Genomic DNA, 21002 nt, shown 5'->3' on the forward strand with positions numbered 1-21002 from the left:
ATAAAGTGAAACCCTGATTTCTTACAAATATAAAAGCACACTTCTTCTCAATAAACAGCACAGTTTGAGCACAGTTTTTGGACATTCATGTCCAAATGTCTGGGACAACACAGTTTAATACTTATTAGGGACTTGTTGAAATCTCAAATGCCAAATATGATCCATAGCTAGCCATAGTGATATTTTTCCCTTAGTCAAAATTACCCACTTCACCTCAAAGTACAGTGTTTGGTGACAAGTAACACACTGGTGCATTTACATACTGGTGTTTATTGGAATTACGCAACTTCATCAGTTACTCAGGTCAGCCGTAATTGCTAAAACCAGATACACTGTTCTCCACAAACATTTACTGGGTGCAATAAAACCGCAACGACTTGCTTACAGCAGTGTTGGATATATGCTGGCTCTGACCACAGCCCCCCGTCTCAGTGGGAGATCAGAGAGGCAGGGGAGGGAAATCATTCATTATACGGGACTCTTTGCTTATTAGTGTCTCTTTTGTTTCTTGCCCTTTCTCCCTGTCGTCTCCTGGTGCCAGGCAACACTGCGGGCAAGAGACTGGCACACCTGCAGTTGCTGTCTTTGTGCACGCTGCCAAAGGTCCAATTAAGCATGTCTGTCACATCCTTAAAAGAGAGCACACACACCTGGCTAGGCGCTAAACAACATCAGGGCCACCAGCGATGTGTTGACTGCTTGATGCTTGGGATGTGTGAGTCTGCTTTGTGTGTGTGCATGTGTGCAATGGAAGAAGACCCTCTTTGTCCCTTTCTCTCTGGCCTATCCTCTGTTCTTAAAGGTTTATTCATGCTATCGTCTCACTGGTTCCAACAGAGTCTTGTCTTTCTTCGAGCAGACTGTTCATTTAGAAAAGCAGTCTATTGACTATACAGAAGAAGAGTGTCTTTTCACTGTGTCCTCTTTACAGGGCTGTGTAGTTTGTTCATGTTCAGAGAAATGCTCCTCTCTCTACTGTTATCTTTTTAGTGTTAACTTTTTTTTTCTAAAGCTAAGCCTGCTGCATGCAGTTTCGACAGTTTAAAGTATTCAAATTGCTGGCAGGATGTGGCAGCTGAAGTGATTTGGCTTGGAGCTTGTCCTGATTTATAAAGAAAGAGTTACGTTTTATAGCAGGACTGTTGACATTGAGAGAGACAAATCCCACTAATAATCAGATTAGTGATTAATCAATATGGGTTTGTCAATGACCGATTTCCAAAATTTTGTTTGTATACCCTACAGCAAGTATGTGAGTGATATGGAAATTATATATTTTAGTTAATTAATAATAAAGTTAAGAAAAAAAAATGTTTTAAATCCACCCTTCATTCACAATGTGAACGGTTATGGAAATTCAAGTTGTTTTTTCATTTGTGTACTCTTCATGTCCTTGACCTTTATTTGCACCAGCTTGGAGGAAGCTGTATAAAACAGGAGAGATTTGTATATCAGGATGTGATGATTTTATTGTAAATAAAGTTGCCTTGAACCAAAAACGTCATGGAGGCATTTTACTTTTTATTTATTTTAAATATTTTTCATATCTGTCATTTAAGCTGTTCATTGTCTTATGAAGAAGTTGAGGACTGAATTGTTCTTGCACATACCTGCTGTGACTTGTGCATTGAATTATTACAATACATTTTTGGAGAAGTAGTGCAGCTTGAAATTGCACATTGTTAGTACTTCCTATATAAGTAATTTTGTCGCATGTAGTTCCGCATAACTATTAATGAAAACTGTGAAGCCATTAGCCAGTGTACCGACTGTAGCACTGCTAAAACCGGTGAAATGCCATTGTTTTCAGTTTATTCAGTCATACTGCATCAGCTGATTGTCAAATCCATTTGATTCAGTCATATCAGTTAATTTAATCATATTAAATACATTCGATTCAGTCCTATTAAATGGTATTTCTGACATGAATAGAACCAGGCCATTTGTTTCCATATAAATTCAATTTTTACAGTGAAATCTCTGAAGACCTGAAGGATGCTTCACACAGTAATGCTATCTGGCATTAGTCAGTCTGAGAGAGAGACTCACAGCTGGCTGCGCTGAGGAGAGAAAGACAAGAGGAGGAAGAGAAGGGAAGGGGGTGGACATTTGGGGGTGTTTCCTTTCCTCTCCTCCCCTCTCTCTATCTGTCTCTCTCTCAATGTGAGCCCGGAGCTCTGCGCAGAGAGCCGCTTCTCATTCAAACCTCCAAAGAGCCACAGAAAGCGACTGCGGGATGTTATACTGCATGTAGGCTATGTGAGTAACAAAGCGAAGTGAGACATAATGAGCGGGCGTGTTCTCAACGGGAAAATGCTGCAGTTTCAGGGTCAGAGACCAGGACGGACAATGCTCTATCATCTCTCAAGGTAACGCTGGATATACTTCTGAATCTGAATCTCCACTCGTTTCCTTTACTGATTCGTAATGAATAAAGACCGCTGAGAGTTAAGCGGTGTCAGTGCACTTCAAACTGATTTAAATCTCGATCTATTAGGCTATATACTAAATAGTGCTAATACGTTTCTAAATAAACGCTCATTGTCAATATAATTTAGTGTTAATTACATTTGATTTGTAGGCCAATTTGTTACCTGATAGCTCTCGCGGGAGGCCGTAATGAATTGATATTTAAACGCGCTTTTACGCGCATATTGTGTGAGAGACGCGCGTCTTTGTGTCCGTGAGTTGTGTTAAAGTGTTCAGTGAATAGTTGCGTGTCACCGCTGCTCTGTGAGTGTCGCAGGCAGAGGCGTTGAATGTGAATGAATGGAGGAGTGTATCGGTGCATTGCAGAGGGGGGTAACAGGCGGATATCTCGCGTCAGGAGGAAGTATTCTCCTATTGTTTGATGACTGTTAGTGCCCGAAGCGCAGATGCGGTGTGCTTGTTTCACTGCGTTTCGTTATATACAGTAGGCTGTAACGTGGGCTGAATTTCTATCTGACCTACATAAGAAGATGCGAGTGGGGTGCTGAGCCGGTGCTCCACATTTATAGTCAATTACCTTCAAATCTTGGCTATTAAAAAAATTAAATAAACACATATTAAACATATTTTGTCACACTGCATGGGGTAAATTGTCTCAATTGAACTATCTATCTATCTATCTATCTATCTATCTATCTATCTATCTATCTATCTATCTATCTATCTATCTATCTATCTATCTATCTATCTATCTATCTATCTATCCAATTTATGCGTGTATATTTGTAATATATATGTTGCGAAATTTGTGATATATATGTACAATATTTATTATATATACACTCACACAATTTACTCTATATTACAAATATTTTTCTAACAATTTATTATAAAAGTATAATATTTTAACAATAATATTAAATTATTTATTTATTTTTTTAAACGTGTTTCAGTCTAAATTATTAAATGTTATTTTAAAATATAACTGATAGTTAATAATATTAAAATATTTGAAAACAGGTTGCTTCTTCTCGGACTTCATTCATTTCTGATCATCTCAAAATTACCCAAGTGTCCTGGTAAATATGTTTTGGTCTAATGTCCTTAATTTTGTTCCTGCTGTTCAGTTTTACACATCAGACCACAAGAAAGGAACTTCCTTAAAAAAAAAAAAAAAAACATTCATTAACTAAATAAACATGACTTTTTTGACCCCATCTCCACCCCCTTATTAAAACCCAGTTGCTGTGATCATCTGAGGAGCTCTTAACTAACTTAAAATCTGACCTCTCCCTATGATATAACAGACGGTGCCCCCTCTTTCCCTGCTGTCCTTATTGATTTTGACCTTGACATGCACAGCCCTGTTTTTGCTCTTTCTGGATGGCTGACCCCTTAAATCGACCCTTTATGTGAACTCATATTACTGCTCTGCGCGTTTAGCCATTAATTGAGTGCAAAAGTTTGCTTCGTGTCTTTGACAAAGAGCAGTTTCTCAACTGTCGGCCTTATCAATTATATCATGAGTGAGTCTCTCCAAAGTTGGCAGGTTCAGCCCCTTTATCTGTTTGTTTAAGTTGTTGGGCCGTTTAAAATCAAACACCAGTACTGCCAGAAGGTGATATACTGTCAGGCAGCTGGCAGAGTTTGTCATTTGTACAGGAATAAGAGTTGTTGGTTCTGTTATGACTTGTTATTTTTGTGCTATGCAATGCACCAGTTTGTTATGCCGGAATAAAGAGATTAGTTGCTCTATAAGTCACTCTCTGGGAGTTTTGCTTGATCTGGACCTGTCAGTCTTTCCTGAGAAGTCAAACCAAACCTGTTTGACACAAACTGGATACTGCATTTGAGTCATTTAACCGTGCTTAAATCAGACTCTATTCTTGAGCTGTTGAGTTTTACTGCTGTCATGGATGAGCTTCCTACAGTGAACTGTTTGTAGCTATAGGGGGTGGAGAGGATGTTCTACTCCATTAAAGCAAATAAAGTTACTACGAAGCTTTGTCCTGTTTGCTATTGTTGGTCAAACAACATGCTGGTCTGATCATCTCCAGCATCAGGATGAGAAAAGCACCCACTATATCCTGATTTGGATATTGCTCAGACAGTCTTTTGCAATCATTTATGGTGCATCATGAAATCTCACATTTGGGCATCTTTTTGGGTTTTGATCGGATTATTTTTGAACAGTTTGTCATTGTGATATGGCATCTGATTATGGAGGATTTGTTTGTTTGTCACCCATTTTAACCTTTAAAATAGATTGATGTATCTGATTAGACTTTTGAAGTGTCTATAATGTGTATATATATCACACAGTAAATAGTGTTTAATTCATATGCACTGCCATTAAAATACAGTAAAAACTGCAATATTGTGAAATATTATAATTTATGTAATAATATATCTATATGATTATATTGTAAAATGTAATTTATTCCTGTTATCAAAGCTGTATTTCCAGCAGCATTACTCCAGTCTTCAGTGTCACATGATCCTTCAGAAATCATTCTAATATACTGATTTGCTGTTCAAGAAATATTTCTGATTATTATCAATGTTGAAAACAGTTGAGCTGCTTCATATTTTTGTGGAAACTGATAGATTTTTTTCCAGGATTCTTTGATGAATAGAAAGTTCAAAAGAACAGCATTGGTTTGAAACTAAATATTTTGTATCATCAAAAAATGCATGCACTGTCAATTATGAATAATTGAATGCGTCCTTGCTTAATAAAAGTGTAAATGTCTTCGAAAAACCTGAAAAACTGTCATTTTAAAATATCTATACGCTAGCTCTATTGCGCTAGTCAAGAATGTGTCATTTTCATGCATTTGGCATTGAAGAATGAGGAACGTGGCAAATGTTAAGTCACGAGACTCTCATAGTCTCTGCAAAACATTCAACTGACTTTATTATTCCGAAGTCAGCAGTCAGTTTTTAGACCATTGGTGCTCATAATTCTTGTTAACCTCAGCAGCACTGCTTCCTCGTGTCCCTGCAGCCGTGGCGGGGTACAGGAGGATTAGTTGAATCCGTGCCTGTGTGTTGTTATGGTGGAGTGCGTGCAGTTGGTCTTCAGCAGCTGGAAGGAGGAGGAAGAGGCCACGCTGGGTTTAACAGTGGCCACAGCTGCTATGAGTTAGGCCGGGGTCTGGGAGTAGCGCGCTTCATTCACTCTACCTCTCTGTCCTCCCCTTTACCAGTCCCCCTCTTTCAAACCAAAACATTTCCCTCAGCATCCTGGATTCAAACGGGAGTGTGTCCGTTAAATCAACCGACAACACTGGAGTGGAGCCATGGGAAACTTGAACTCCAAGCACATGTACTTGTCATGGAGCTCATTGTTTAAGATGTCCTGGATTCCTTCAGGTTGTGTTCTGATACTAAAAGTGGAATAAAATTAGCTGCTGAAGTGAAGGGCAAATCATTGTCCTGCTACTTTTCCCTTCCAAACTCCACACTCTTCCATTGATACCGTAGAAGAACCATTTTGGTTTCCCAAAGAACATTTCAGTGAACAGTTCTTAAAAATAAATTTTTTTTCTTACACATTTTAGTAATCTATCCATTTTCTGCGCTATAAAGAACCTCTTGTGGAATGGAGAGGTTCTGCGGGTGTGTAAAATTCTTCATGGAACCATTGATTCCAATAAAGAACCTTTATTTTTAAGAATGTAAGTTTTTACAGTTTCAGTTTTGGGGGTATTACATTTGCTGTTGTTGAAACATTAGGCATGCTCTGCCAACATGGCATCAGCATCAGTATTGATTGACCACTAATATACTATATATGTATCACATCTTTTATAGACATTTCTCATGGACATATTTTAAAGTAAATATGCAAAAAGTGAGTTTGTGTGTCAGCATGCTCAAATTTAAGGAATGGCCTTAATTCATAAGTAATTTAACGGTGGAAAAGACGTCCACACGAATAGCTTAGTTAGTTTATAAAACCCAGATTAAGCCTAGTCCAAAACCGCAAGGGATTTTCAATAGCGAATCCCCTCTGAGAGTTTCATTAAACTTAATCTGTGCCTGGGAAAATGGCCACAAAAATCCCAATCAGCAATTAATGGTAGATCAAAACAAGACTTAATCTTGGTAGCCCTTAAGCACCAAATTCACACTTTGAGGAAGAGAGTATGTTATAGACAGAGAAGCAGAAAATGATTACAGGTTGGATCGTGCTTCAGAACAGCATTAATGAATTACTTGCCGACCGTAAGTCTTGATTGAGTCTCCAGAGTTCTGCTTGCTCAATATTTAGATTTTTCACTGGCTTTATGCGCCTTACAAACTGTTGCTTAATACCTTAGAGTCTGGTTCACGTGATCTGAGTTCACAGACTTTGTCATCAGCTTTACAGAGTTCAAGAGACAGCAATGGAGCACTGTGGACAATCTGTAGGGGTTTACAGGAAATCCAGTGAGATGTAGTAGGCCAGGATGTCTAGCTTGACCTCACTGACTCATGTTTGTCGTACTGAGAAACTCAGCATCATACTGATGATTGCGCTGCATTCAAATTACATTACATGCATGAAGCTAGTCTAAAATAATCACTTTTAAGAATTAGGAATGGGTAAGGATGGTCAACTAGTCATCCAGCAACTGACTAGACAGAAGTGAGCTTATCTGCATCTAAAATGAAAATAAGGAATTGTTTCCTAATTGATTTCTAACCGAATGTGACCCTTAAAATGGACTTTTATTGGTGTATCCTCATTTAGTCAGTTCAAATCAATACTATGTGACCATGGAGTCTTAAGTGTCAAATTTTCCAAATTGATATTTATACATAATCTGAAAGCTGAATACATGAGCTTTCCATTGATGTATTATTGTTAGGATAGGGCAATATTTGGCTGAGATACAACTATTTGAAATTCTGGAATCTGAGGGTGCAAAAAAAAAAAATCAAAATATTGAGAAAATCGCCTTTAAAGTTGTTCAAATAAAGTTGTTAGCAATGCATATTACTAATCAAAAATAAAGTTTTATATATTTACGGTAGGAAATTTACAAAATATCTTCATGGAACATGATCTTTACTTAATATCCTAATGATTTTTGGCATAATCTATAATGTTGACCCATAAAATGTATTTTTGGCTATTGCTACAAATATACCCCAGTGACTTCAGACTGGTTTTGTGCTCCAGGGTCATACATTAGTAATTTTAAATAACATTAAATAAGAATTTGCTAAATGTATTGACGTTTGTGAAGTTTGGGGTCAGTTTTTCTTTCTTTTTTTATTTTAAAATAAATTAATTAATACTTTTATTCAGCAAGGATGCATTAAATTGCTTATAATTGACAGTAAAGACATTTTTAATGTAACAAAATATTTCCGTTTCAAATAAATGCTGTTCTTTTCAACTTTCTATTCATCAACAAATCAGTTTCCACAAAAATTTGAAGCAGCGCAACTTCAACATTGATAATAATAAGAAATGTTTCTTGAGCAGCAAATCAGCATATTAGAAGGATTTCTGAAGGATCATGTGAGTAATGTTATTACATCACTGGAATAAATTGCATTTTAAAATGTACTATAGAAAACAGTTTTTTTAATTGTAATAATGCACTCTTAAAAATAAAGGTGCTTCACGATGCCATAGAAGAACCTTCTTGTCTAAATTTAGTTTCACAAAAGGTTCTTTGTGGTGAAAGAAGGCTCTTCAGATTATAAAAAAGGTGTAAGAAAGAGATGGTTCTTTGTGGAACCAAAAATGGTTCTTCTATGGCATCGCTGTAAAGAGCCTTTTAAGCACCTTTATTTTTAAGAGTGTGTTTTACAATCGTTCTGTATGTTTTGATCAAATAAAATGCATCTTTGGTGAGCATAAGAGACGTTTAAAAATGTTACCGACCAAACTTTTTTCAGTAGTGATTCATTTTATGAATAATACGATTCGTGCAATAACAGGTTAAAGTTATGTGAAACTTGTTTAATATCTGTCCATTATTAAATACTCTATACAATTTTTGAAAAAACAATTCATATTGGTGACTGGTGGATTGCTATGCAACCCGAATTATACAAGGATTTCTTAAGAATGACCAGTTGGCTGTTCATCCAGACAACGCAGTAACTAGTTAATTTTGAAAATATGTTGAAAAAAAATATGTTGAAAAAAAGCTAGCACTGCATCCGCAGAGAGATTATCTGTAGTTTATTAACTCCCCCTCTTTTCAACAGTTCAAGCACCTCTCAAAACTTACACACATCTGTCATAATCTGCACAGATGGAGTATGAAGTGTCATTATTGGGAAGTTGCTCTAACTTGATATATAATCCTCACTAATCCCTTTTGTAAGGCTCATTTGCTTTGGTAGGCTTGCGAAATCGGACCTGTTATTCTACATGTTGTTTTTCATTTTAATACGTGCAACTGAAATATGTCAAGGAGGAAATACATTTCTGTTTTCACATGAAAAGCTGGCCGCTCAGATAAATGACTGGTCCTGGTGAGAATAGCACTCAGCGTACAGGCCACAGACAGCTTCTGGCAGACAGAGACCCTCTGTGACCTGTCTCCATATGTTTAACATACAACAGAATATGGATAAGGTGTCTGTGTCACTTAAAGGTCATCCGACGATCCATCAATTTAACCGTCAAACCCATTTGAACATGTAAAGCTTTGCAGAAACGTTATTGATGTCGTCAAAACTGAATTATAATGTATGCGTCTTTCATAAGCAGGATGTCTTTGATAAGCTGTCCAGCGTTGTCAGGCCAATCTGTTCTCCAAAGCTTAGCTGGTTAGGTGGTCCTGCACCCCGTATTGTGGACCATCTGTGCCGCCAGTCGCAGCCATTGATCCGCCCACTCTTCAACACTTCACACGCACATAAAGTGTACCTGCTACAGTAGACAAATGATAATCAGAATGCTTATTAAATTCAAGATCACTTTAATGAGGGTTGAAATAAATGGGATATTGTACAGGGAGATTATGAACAAAGGCACAGGTGACTGATAGCAGCCTTGACATGAAGGAGAAAAAAAAGCATGCAGACATAGACATTATTATTTGGGAAGTTGATGCATGGCACACTTTTTAAATATGTATTTTATTATATTTCTATGTTAAAAAATGTTGATTTTTGGTTAATATTTTAATATTACTTAATATTTTAATATTAATATTGTTTTTGCCTTCTAGTCCATTTGAAATGGTTCTACAGTCAGACAAATTAACTTTTAAATGTACAAATATTCATTGTGATGTCTGTCAAATATAACAAGATTGCAAAAAAAAAATATGTATAAAATATTTTGCAATTGAATATAGCATGTCATACCACAGGTCATTCATTTTCCGTAAAGTATGTCATGCCAGCTATCAATTTATTTATATAGAAACCACATCAGAGTTGTACACTGTAAGTTGTGTATGTCTATATACATATCACACATTTTCTACTATACAGATTGCTATCTTAATGAAAAAAATAAATTCTTGATGGGCAGCCAAGTCTACAGTTCACCTGAGCCAAGTTTGGCAGTACATGTTGGCTTTAACCGTACCTTTGTTCTCGCCTGAGGGGACAACTGTAGCATTGCTTTAACAACGGTGCATTTCACGCAATAGTGATCCATTTTCAAATCTACTTGAACACATTTTCATGTGTGGTTTAGAACACCTTGTATCCTTTTGGTTTTATGTGAGTCTAGATGATTGATAAAGAACACTCTTATGGTTTACATGCTAGTTTTTAGTGTTGGACATGCGTGTCATTTTCGCTGTGAGCCGTCTCTCCCTCTGCGGATTGTGTGTGACCAGTTGGTGCTGATGAAAGAGGATCTGCCACCTGTCATTTGGCATTCCAGTATTTTGCTAAGCTGGGCAAATTGGGATGGGCAAAGCACGAATTATGTAGAACATCTAGGCAATTGATATATACTTCTGTATGTGTTGAAGATAAAGGCCATATGCTACTGGCAACATGCAGTTGCTGTCTAGTATGTGCATAAAATAAAAGAAACGTGGAGTTAAAAGCAGGACTGGACACAATTTTTGCAGCCTTTTAGTGATATTGATATATATCTTGACATATTTGGCTTATTCACTTATTTAAAACAGTGCACATGCTGTGACTTTTTTAAATTAAGGTAATATTAGTTAAATTTATCTGCAACAAAATAGGTAAATATTTAATATAATGACTAGCTTTAAGTCAGGGGTAACTGTTTATGGATAATTTCCATTATTTTGGATTTATCAACTACTTCCCGGATTGAAATTTTGTCTTATAAATACAAAGAGAGGACCCAAGATAGGACCCTGAGGAACACCACATAAAAACACCAAGTATAGACTGTTCATTGTTATTTGTTGGTCTTGCTTCCATGCAATTAAAGTTAATATTTGGTTTAGGGTGGAGGGGATGGCTAGGAGGACACTTTATCTTCTTTTTTTTTTTTTCTTTTTTTTCTATCTGGCGGGGCTTGGGCCGCAATTACTGTGCAGCCTTGATACAATGTTATTGTGTTTTTTGAGAGCCCTGTTCTGGGAAGGGAGGACAAATAGAGGAGTGTGCTTCAGCTGGAGAAAGATGGTTCTAACAGCACTAGCGTAATTAGCTCAGTGGTGTCTGTTTGTTTAGTTGTCTTTTTTTTTTTTTTTAGCCTTGAGAAAGGTCGCACACGCGCATTTCTCCCTGCTTTTGTTTTCTTCTTTAAGATGGACAGAATGCACTTTGTATTTGTTTGCTGAAAAGGTATACTATGGAAGCTGATTTAATATGGTTCTAAAATGATGTTAAAATTAAAGTAAGAGACGTAGGGCAGCAGATAGCTCGTGGTGAGACATGTTGAGCTCTGCTTCTCATGCAGGTAATCTAGTTTTAAGTCCAGACTGCAACATGTCCTGACCATTATGCTCTCTACCTGGAAATGTCTTTCAACTCTTCACTGTATATCTGTCTAATGTAATGACCACAAATACATCATTCTTTTATAGGACCCAAGCATAAGACTCTAAACATTATTTGTGTTTTAACTTTTAATACAGTAAATTGTTGTTAAATGTTAAATTATATGTTTCATTGTTTAAATTAATTAGACATGCATTTTTATTAAGTAGACATGCTATTTGATAACTAAAATTTAATTTAACCACTAAAACAGAATCCAGAAATCTAAAATTCAAACACAAAAAGGGAATTTTTTAAGAAATAAAATGGAATTTGGGGAAATAAATAAAACAGGTTTCATAAGGCTCTACTTTTTTCATTCAATATTCAGCTTCACTCAGAAATACATCATATTATGAAGGTGAAATAAGTTGTGAATGTTGTTTTATGTTATTTTTAAAGCTGAATATAAATCCTTTGCTTCCAGTAGCATTTTTAAAATCCTTTAATCTGAGGTCACAGAGTGTTATGGTTCAGTATTTGTTAGTGCTGGTTAAGCCTAATCTTGCTGAGATTCTGCTGCTCATTATCTTTTTTTCCCACCAGAACTAAAGCCCTATGCAGTCCATCTGATTTAAAAAAAATAAATAAAAAAAATAATCCCAAATTCACATCCACTGACACTGTGAACAGGGTTGGTCAAGGGAGCGCAGCATCTACAAAAGTTTGCTGTGCTTATCTGCATTTTTCCCTTCCACAGAACAACATCAAACACACAGTTTTAGTCCAGGTTTATCAGAAACCGCATGGAGTCTATGGCATGCCTTTGAAGTGAGGCCTGTGTCTGTAGGATGCTGTAGGCAAAGTCGAGGTATACAAGGTGTCCTCATCCTCATTTTCCACATTACCTGCGGCAGAATTTTTACAGAGAGGCTCTGCATGTCATGTTGCACGTTTAAAGAGACAATTTCAGAAATAAATTAAGATCACAAAGATGAGATGTTGCTTGTGATTCAACTGAGACATCATATCTGTTGAGTTCACAGGCTTGAAGGAAGATCGTAGCTTTTTAAGTCGCACATATGGCACGCTTGCAAGGCATCAAAGCAAAAAAACAGCTGTCAAATGAGACGTCGCATCTCACAAATATTCCCAGCTGTAGAGGTAAACATGAGACTGCCATTCATCCTTTAAAACCATCACTGAAGTGCTGTCATTTCAGGTCTGGAGATGAGGATTTTGAGTTTAATCTCAGAGTTTGATGCTTGAGGTACTCCAAACAGCCCTGAAACTTGAACCCCGATCATTATCGCTCATAAAGAGACCGTCAGTGTTTCACCTCAGGGCTGGCCGTCTCACAAAACAGCTGAATGTGCTTAGATATCTTATAATGACAGACTCCTCACAATGTGCCGCTACTTAATCCAGTATTTAGGTGTCAACGGGACATCTGAGGAATTTAAAGCATCTGGAAAATGGAGACTGGAGGTGGAAATAGAGGGAAAGTGTGGAAACTATTGTGTTTTGTGGAAGAGGTTCAAAGGCTAGTATGATGTCTCAAAGCTATTGTTTATGGCACTGAAGAATTGTATGGAATAATTCGACTTTTTTGTTGAATTTAATTTACTTTTCCATGATTTTGTTTTGTTCTGTTGTTTTGTTTTGCTTAGTTTTTTGCTTTATTTTATTTTTTGTTACTTTGTTGTTTTGTGTTTTGCTTTCGTTTGTTTTTGTTTTACTTTTTGCTTTGTTTCTTTGCTGTTTTTTGTTTTATTTTTTGTTTTGCTTAGCTTTGGTTTGTTTTTTGTGATTAGTTTTTTGCTTAGTTTTTTGTTTTTCTTTGTTTTGCATTGCTTTGATTTTTTGTTTTGTTTGCTTTTGCTTTTTTTCATCTGTGTTTGATGTAATATCAATATAAAATAATTTTCTACATGAGACTTTTTAAATGCATCCAGTACTACAGTTGCATTAGACAATACACAACATTAAACACTTTGATGGGGTCACACGTCTTTCCATAAAATTCAAAACATCTGAGGGGATCAGTAGTGAATCCTTTTCCAAAGAAACATTGCAGAATGCCTTCCCAAAGTCAGCTGTTTCATTCCATAGGTCTCCATAGCTGAGCAGACAGCCTCAGAGAGATGAGGAACTCCTATGTCTGTGTGTTTTCTGATATCTGATAACAGTTACACAACACAAATTTTATCTGCTAGGAACCGGTCAGGTTCCTCTGTGGCTCAACAAGTTTATCAATTGTTGCTTCTGATTGGAAAGGTTGTGGCTGTCTTTTTTAAGCATACATGTTCAGTGATGTGAGGATGGCCTTATCGCTTTCTCAGGGTTTATCAGGTCTTGTGCGACAAGATGTGTTCTTATCTTAAAGTCACCTTCCTTCCTGGAGCATTTGCTTTTTAAGGATCCTGACACACCAGGACCAGACAAAACCAGATATCCTTGTGAATCTACGAAATCCTGCTGTTGAATGTAAAAATAATAGGCAGAGATCATCTCAACTCTGTTCTCGCAGCAGGTGGTATCATTGACAACGTGTGTCTCATTATATTCTGATTAAGACCTTTATTCCCAAAATGGGTGTGATTTATTTTAATGTAGAGGTATGCAAAAACATAACCTGTCCTGTTTTCAAAAATGTGTTGATTCTATTGCATGTCTTTTAAGAATGTAATAGTACAGATAAAAATGAATATTCCAGTTACAATATATTTTGTGAATAAGACATTTAAATGACAAAGAATTCAGATTAATACAGGCATATGCCAGCTGTCCTGATTTTTAGAAACTGAAATATTGTCTTAATCAAGTTATAGGGTTCTTTTTTTTTTACATGATGCAGACATAATCAGGATATAACCGAATTCTGATTAACATATTGATGTGCATGTAAATGTGATAATTGAAATGTATCAAATGTATCAGAATATCATGCCTGAATCAGATTCTTCTTGTTAATAATGCATTCTTAGCATTATTATTTTTCCCTGATTGATCAATTAGATGTCATGGCTATTTTCTTTCCTCCGTTTGATGTTAGAATTACCCTGTCTGTTTTGCCACTCTACCTTTAAGACCTCTATGTAAATTACCTTAACATTTTTATAGATATATAATTCACATTGTTGATCATCAGGGAGGGCCAGAGCTGTGGAATATTAATTAGTCAAATACTAAATACATGATGATATGTGTACATGCACACTCATGATTATGATGATTATCATTATCATAATGACTTATTTTTGCACTTTAGTTTTCATAAATATTCTGGATAGACTGCTGAGTGTTGCGTTAGAGTAGGTCAATGTAGTACATGTTTTTTTTCTTGCTCTTTTAGAAGAAATACTATGTTTTCCAAGATATGTTCCTTAATAGCAATTCATTATTAATTTGCCTGCTTTGCATAAACAATTAATAATTCATTATGACCCAGTTATGACCTGAATCAGTGCAGTGATGGTATTTCTCATGTTTTCTTTGCAGTTGGGATGAAAGCAGCTCCATCAGCAGCGGTTTGAGTGACGGTTCAGACAACCTCAGCTCAGAGGAGTTCAACGCAGGCTCCTCCCTCAACTCCCTGCCAACAACTCCCATTGGCTCCCGACGAAACTCTGCAATTGTGGTAATTCACTTTAATTGGATAGAAATATTGCTCTCACAGTCTGTGTTTCTACTTCAACGTTTGTTGCATAAGTTGACCAATTTGTGACACACAATACTGGATCAGTCTAGCCTGAGCACACAGTACTTGCTGCTAATGGGATGAATGTGTTACAAACCGCTAACCGCTTTAGAGTGAGCGAGCTCGTACTGACTCAGTCGATACTCATATGAAATGTATCACCACAGAAAACAGACGACACAGTTTATCCCACCCAAAGACAGTGATGTGACTCCGAAGTCTTCAGGGAGTCTCTGGTTTCATTCTCAAAGATGAACTCCCGTGTAGTGTTACGGGTTCAGTCCTCTGTGTGTGAATGTGTGTTTGTGTTGGTTAGGATTTGTTGAAAACCACACCGCTTTCTGGTTTCATTTCAGTCATTCTGGCTACCTAAAATCACAGTTTCTTGGCATTGTGAGAAACATTTACCACATTATTACAGTACAGATGGGCCACAGTTTCTGTATTTGTTTTGAATGTCATTATAGATGTTAGTTAGATCCGACACACAAAGTTTACACAAAAAAAGAAAGCATTTATTCACTCTTATGTTGATTCTAACATGAATAATTTGTTGCAAATGAAAAAAAATAGTATGGGGTACAGTGCAGATAAAGTTCAACATGATAAAATATTGAAAATATGTGTAATACAATTCTAAAGTTTGGGGTTGGTAAGATTTTTTATTATATATATATATATATATATTTTTTTTTAATGCTCTCCAAGGTTGCATTTATTTGATGAAATTACAATAAAAAATATTTTGGAATATTATTAGTTTACTAACCGTTTTTTTATGTAATATATTTCAAATGTAATTTATTCCTATGATGCAAATCTGAATTTCCAGCATCATTGCTCCAGTCTTCAGTGTCACATGATCCTTCAGAAATCAGTATAATATGCTGATTTGCTGCTCAAGAAACATTTTGTATTATCAATGTTGAAAACAGTTAAAAAATTGAAAAAAGAGATCAGTTTCCTCAAAAACTTTTTATGAATCGAAACTTCTAAAGAACAGAATTTGATTAATTAATTTGATACTTTTGATCAATGTAAATCAATGCTAACCAAACAAAAAGCAGAGAATACTTCATTTTTAGGAGAAAAAGGCATACTGAGTCAGATTTTATTCCAGTTAAATTTAAGAATGTGAGCATTCCCAATGCATTGTGGGCAACACTAACAGTTTACTGCTTTTCAGGAATCTTCTCTAGAGAATAAAGTCAGATTAGCAGTGCAAATCATGAGGACTGTGTCCCTGTCGTCCTTCTAAACTTAAATGAACCTCTCCAGCAGCACCACAGGCCCAGTAGTCTGCTTCATGAGGTTACAGCATCACCACACACGCTCTGCTGGACCCTTTCAATATCGTCTCCATCAAGCAGATCACAGTGTTCTTCTAAACCCCCCACAGACTCTCATACCAGCCTACCCTCCTCCTCAGCTGACTTTATTGTACTTGTCGCGGCTGCCTTAGCCAGAAGAAGGAAATAACATGTCAACATCACAGTTATACAAACATCAAAGTTCAGACAGGTTTCATTGCTCAAATATGTGAGCTTGCCGTATCCCATAATTCCCAGTAAGGGAGCAGACATTCCTCAAATGACATCAACCTTTCACAAAGGGTTATTTTCATTTAATAAAGCAGGTATGCCCCTCCACAGAGCTTCTCCTTAAGCCAGACATGGTTCGTTGGACCTGGCAACATGGTCAGACTCCTCTTACTTTAGATGCTCTTTTCCTATGGTTCACTTTCACCAAATCAATGTTTTTCAAATAAAAAAATTAAGTCTTGTTGAGTTTCTTTTATTACACAAGGATTTTAATCTCACCAGGTAACACTAGAACCTTAAATGTTGTAAAGTTTGATGTACATTAAAAAATGTACAGATAGATAGATAGATAGAACACATTAATGAATATATCATATTGAGCCTATGACGATAGAAAGCAGGCAGAAGCTAGTTTGGTGTCTTTTACTTAAACCCAGTGATAGATGGAGCCAGAACTAAACAGACCGTTCTTCTGGAGAAGAAACACTGCTCTGATGTTCTGTGGTGTGCTGATTTATCTCAGCGTGCGTTACTTCTGTTCATCTCCCCTGCTCGTGTTGGAATGTGACCACAACGCATCTCACAAAGCAGGACCCTGAAACAAAACTTCCATGTTTGGTGGCTGTCGAGATAAAGGAGTAGCTTCTTTTTTCGTTTACTGGAGTGGTTCTCATTGTATGCTGATCTATCTGTCTATCTATCTATCTATCTATCTATCTATCTATCTATCTATCTATCTATCTATCTATCTATCTATCTATCTATCTATCTATCTATCTATCTATCTATCTATCTATCTATCTATCAGTCATTTATTTTTGGTGGAAACAGGCTTCTATAGGTTTTAATGTGCTATATTGTATTTTTCTTTTGAGACAAAAAAATGACAAAAATAATTTGTATCATGTTTTCTTGTTTAATATTAATTTTATATTATTTATGGAATAACAGAGTTTGCAAATAGGAAAGAAAAATCATCTTTCTAGCACATTTACACAGAAAAAAATGGCCTCTAACTTTAATGCCTTAGGTTCTTTTCTTCTCAAAATTTTATACTGAGACAGTCACTGTTTATTTTAACACAAAATCTTCCCACAGCTGCGCACCGATGCCGAGAAGCGCTCACTGGTTGAAAGTGGCCTTTCCTGGTACAGCGAGGAGGGGAAGGCACAATGCCGGAATGAGGGAGGATACGACACTGGGAGCCTTAAGGTGGAGTCATCCAGCAAATGGAAAAAAAGCCGATCTCAGGATGACACGGGAGTCAAGGGTGAGCTGAGGAAACCGCAGACGCTTGGCCACCCGCCCAGCGGACTGAAGAGGAGCCGTAACCCTCCTGTAGGCGTGACCTCCCCCATCACACACACCTCACAGACCATGCTGAAAGTGCCAGGAGGTTAGTCATGCCACACACACACACACACATACATCTAATGGTATGGAAACACACCCTGAAACATGTAACACATGCCATTAATCTCCCATGATTCCTGACGTTCCAGTCTCCAAATCCTGCTAACATGGGCATAAATTATCTAATGAACAAATATGACTAATGTAGTCTCAAAGGTAACTTTTATTGCAGCTCAGGAGAATAAACTGCGCTCTGTTATTTTTTTTATTTAAAGGGATACAAATTTGCTGTTTATTTTCTCACCCTCAGGCCGAAATGTAGGTCACTTTTTTTCTTCAGTAGAACAGTAAATAAGAGTTTGATACTGTGGTTGTTGGTGATTTGTAAAATGCAAGTCAGTGGCTACCATCACTGTCAGAGTAAAAAAAAAAGCATATCAGGCAACACAAAATGAATACCTGTGGCTCCTGGCGATATATTGAGATCTTATGAAGCAAAAGATTGGTCTGTGCAAGAAACTGAACATTATTTACAACATCCTTACATGACCTGTAATCCATAGCCTATATATAGGTTATATGTATTATATTTAAAATATATGTGCATTTAGGTAAACTGGTACTTTTTTGCCATTGAGATGACTTATGGAAAATGGCTGGTAATAAAAAAATAAAAATAAAATAATAATAATAATATATATATATGTTGTATAAAAGAAGATTTGTTTTAATATTTAACTATATACAAGCATAATGATATATATTTTTATATTCACTTGTTTTATTGTATAACTTTATTATTTACTAGCCAATATATCAATATTAAATTTAAATATTAGATATTTATTAATTATTTCAACAGCTATCTTGTGCTTTACATTAAGCTTTAAAGGTTTTAGCCAATATGTAATTATTCAATATATATATATATATATATATATATATATTTAAATATTATATATATATATATATACAGTAACAATACAAGTAATTATCGTCACGTTAACAAGAAATGTAATAGCGAATGTAAAACTGTAATGAAAGAATGCTTGAGTTCACACTGAGATCTTTCACTTTTGATTTTTGATTTATAGCACAATCTGTAACATTGCTGATATTTCTTATGAAACTGTTCTTTGGAGAAAAATCTAAGTATGATGCTTAAGCAAAAGTCTCAATTTGGTCTCCATGTAACCTGATTGTGGTCTAGACAAAACAATTAAGGCATTAAAGAGATCTCTTTGGTGATTCTTCTATTCTATTGGGTTTTAATGTTATCGTCTGAGAGTATTAGGTGACCTTTGAGTCAACAAACCGTGAAGTGATTACAGAGTCCAGTATCAATGGCTTTGACCTCATCTAGAAACAAAGCCACTCTTCTAATCGGCTTCATCTTTGAATGCAGTCCTCTGTCTCAATGGCAAACTCAGCTGATGGCAGTTAGTGCTGGGTCATTACATCCAATGCAGAGCTCCAACAAAGCCTGATTCTGCCGATGGCATTGGTAGAATAGCTGCTAGAGAAAGACGCCCTGTTCGATTCAGTGCTGGAGTGAAGGATTGGCATCAGATCTTGCCAGCTGTTGTCCTCCACCGGGCGGAGGCAGGGGTTGGGTATGATGATAGCACTTAAAAACCCTAAATCACCTACTATTCCTCTTCCTGTCAATGCATCACCCCATCTGATGTTTTTAGACTCAGTCGCCCTCGCACTTTATGACTGTAGAACTCTTCAAATCAAGAGCTCCAAGAAACCAGTTGATTATTTTTCTTGTGCATTTAATGCCACCTTGTGGGGGTCCATTTGTCATTTCCAACAAAGCGAGAGGCGCGGTAGGGAGCACAGCGTTTATGCAGCTGGACCTGAAAGAAACCATCTGGATGCTGTACTGTACGTGTTGGAAAATAAACCCATCTATCCAAAAAGAAACACGTCATGATGTCACTTTAATGAAAGGCAGCCATGTTTAGTCTTTCATTCAGTCAGTGTGTGTTGACATGTAGCCAGAACGTCAACACTTGTGCATATGTCTGCCATTCATGCGGTGGCCAATGCGGTCCAGCTTTCAAATGCGCAGAAGAGGATGAATGACAGATTGATGAGATTTAAGCAATTGCACCCAGTGAACTGCGCAAACCGATCTGCTTTATTCCGAAAACACACTTTAGATGTTTTCTGTCCAAATTACAGCCTCAGTGAAGCTGTCATGTCAGCGACTACAGGAAATCAGTTTTTTAGGAGAACCAAAGAATGGGAATTTCTTGAAAGCAAAAGTAGCTTGTCCTGTCTTTGAGTAATATTTTCATGTACAATAGCTATATGGTAATTACAGTGTTCAAATGATCAAATGTGTAACATAGATGTTCATAAGATGGGGTCCTATGTATGCATGTATATAGGGTCGTTTATAATATTGTGAAATATTATTGCCATTTAAAATAACTTTTCTATTTGAATATATTTTAAAATGTAATTTATTGCTGTGATGCAAAGATACATTTTGATCTTCACTTTTATGAAGGCAAGAGTTTATCTGTCCAATGCAGGTAAATTCAAACTTATGAGTTTGAGACTGATTCGTGAGTCTTTTGATTTATTTATTAAAGGGATAAATCACCCAACACTGACAATTCTTCCTTTAATTACTCACCCTCATGTTGTTCCAAACACATAAGAACTTCATTCATATTCGGAACACAAATTAAGATATTTTTGTTGAAATCCGAGAGCTTTCTGACACTCCATAGACAGCAATGCAACTACCACGTTCAAGGCTCAGAAAGGTAGTAAGGACATTGTTAAAATAGTCCATGTGACATCAGTGGTTCCACCATTTTTTATGAAGCTAAGAGAATACTTTTTGTGCACAAAGAAAAATACTTTTTGTACGCATGTGTTGTGGTACCCTTGTGAACAAGCGTTGAATACTGACACGGAAGAGAAGAAATTGTTGAATAAAGTCATTATTTTTGTTTTCTTTGCACACAAAAAGTATTCTCACAGCTTCATAACATTATGGTTGAACTGCTGATGTCGCATGGACTATTTTAACGATGCCCTTACTACGTTTCTGGGCCTTGAACGAGTCAGTTGCGTCGCTG

General features: G+C 36.5%; 1 protein-coding gene across 5 annotated transcripts in view; it reads left to right on the top strand.

The window, feature by feature from the left end:
* LOC306860006 (neuron navigator 1-like) overlaps positions 1 to 21002 on the top strand; it is a 105490-nt gene that overhangs the window by 52445 nt on the left and 32043 nt on the right. For 3 of the 5 annotated variants that reach the window (XM_079401516.1, XM_079401517.1, XM_079401518.1), the window contains exons 4-5: positions 14809 to 14947; positions 17647 to 17944. In XM_079401516.1, coding sequence (XP_079257642.1) covers positions 14809 to 14947; positions 17647 to 17944 — 437 coding nt within the window. Of the gene's footprint in view, positions 1 to 2160; positions 2370 to 14808; positions 14948 to 17646; positions 17945 to 21002 lie in introns of those variants that run through there. The other 2 variants (XM_079401519.1, XM_079401520.1) reach the window with 1 other exon arrangement.

The sequence above is a fragment of the Barbus barbus genome, assembly GCF_936440315.1.
Source record: "Barbus barbus genome assembly, chromosome: 40".
Lineage (NCBI taxonomy): Eukaryota > Metazoa > Chordata > Actinopteri > Cypriniformes > Cyprinidae > Barbus > Barbus barbus.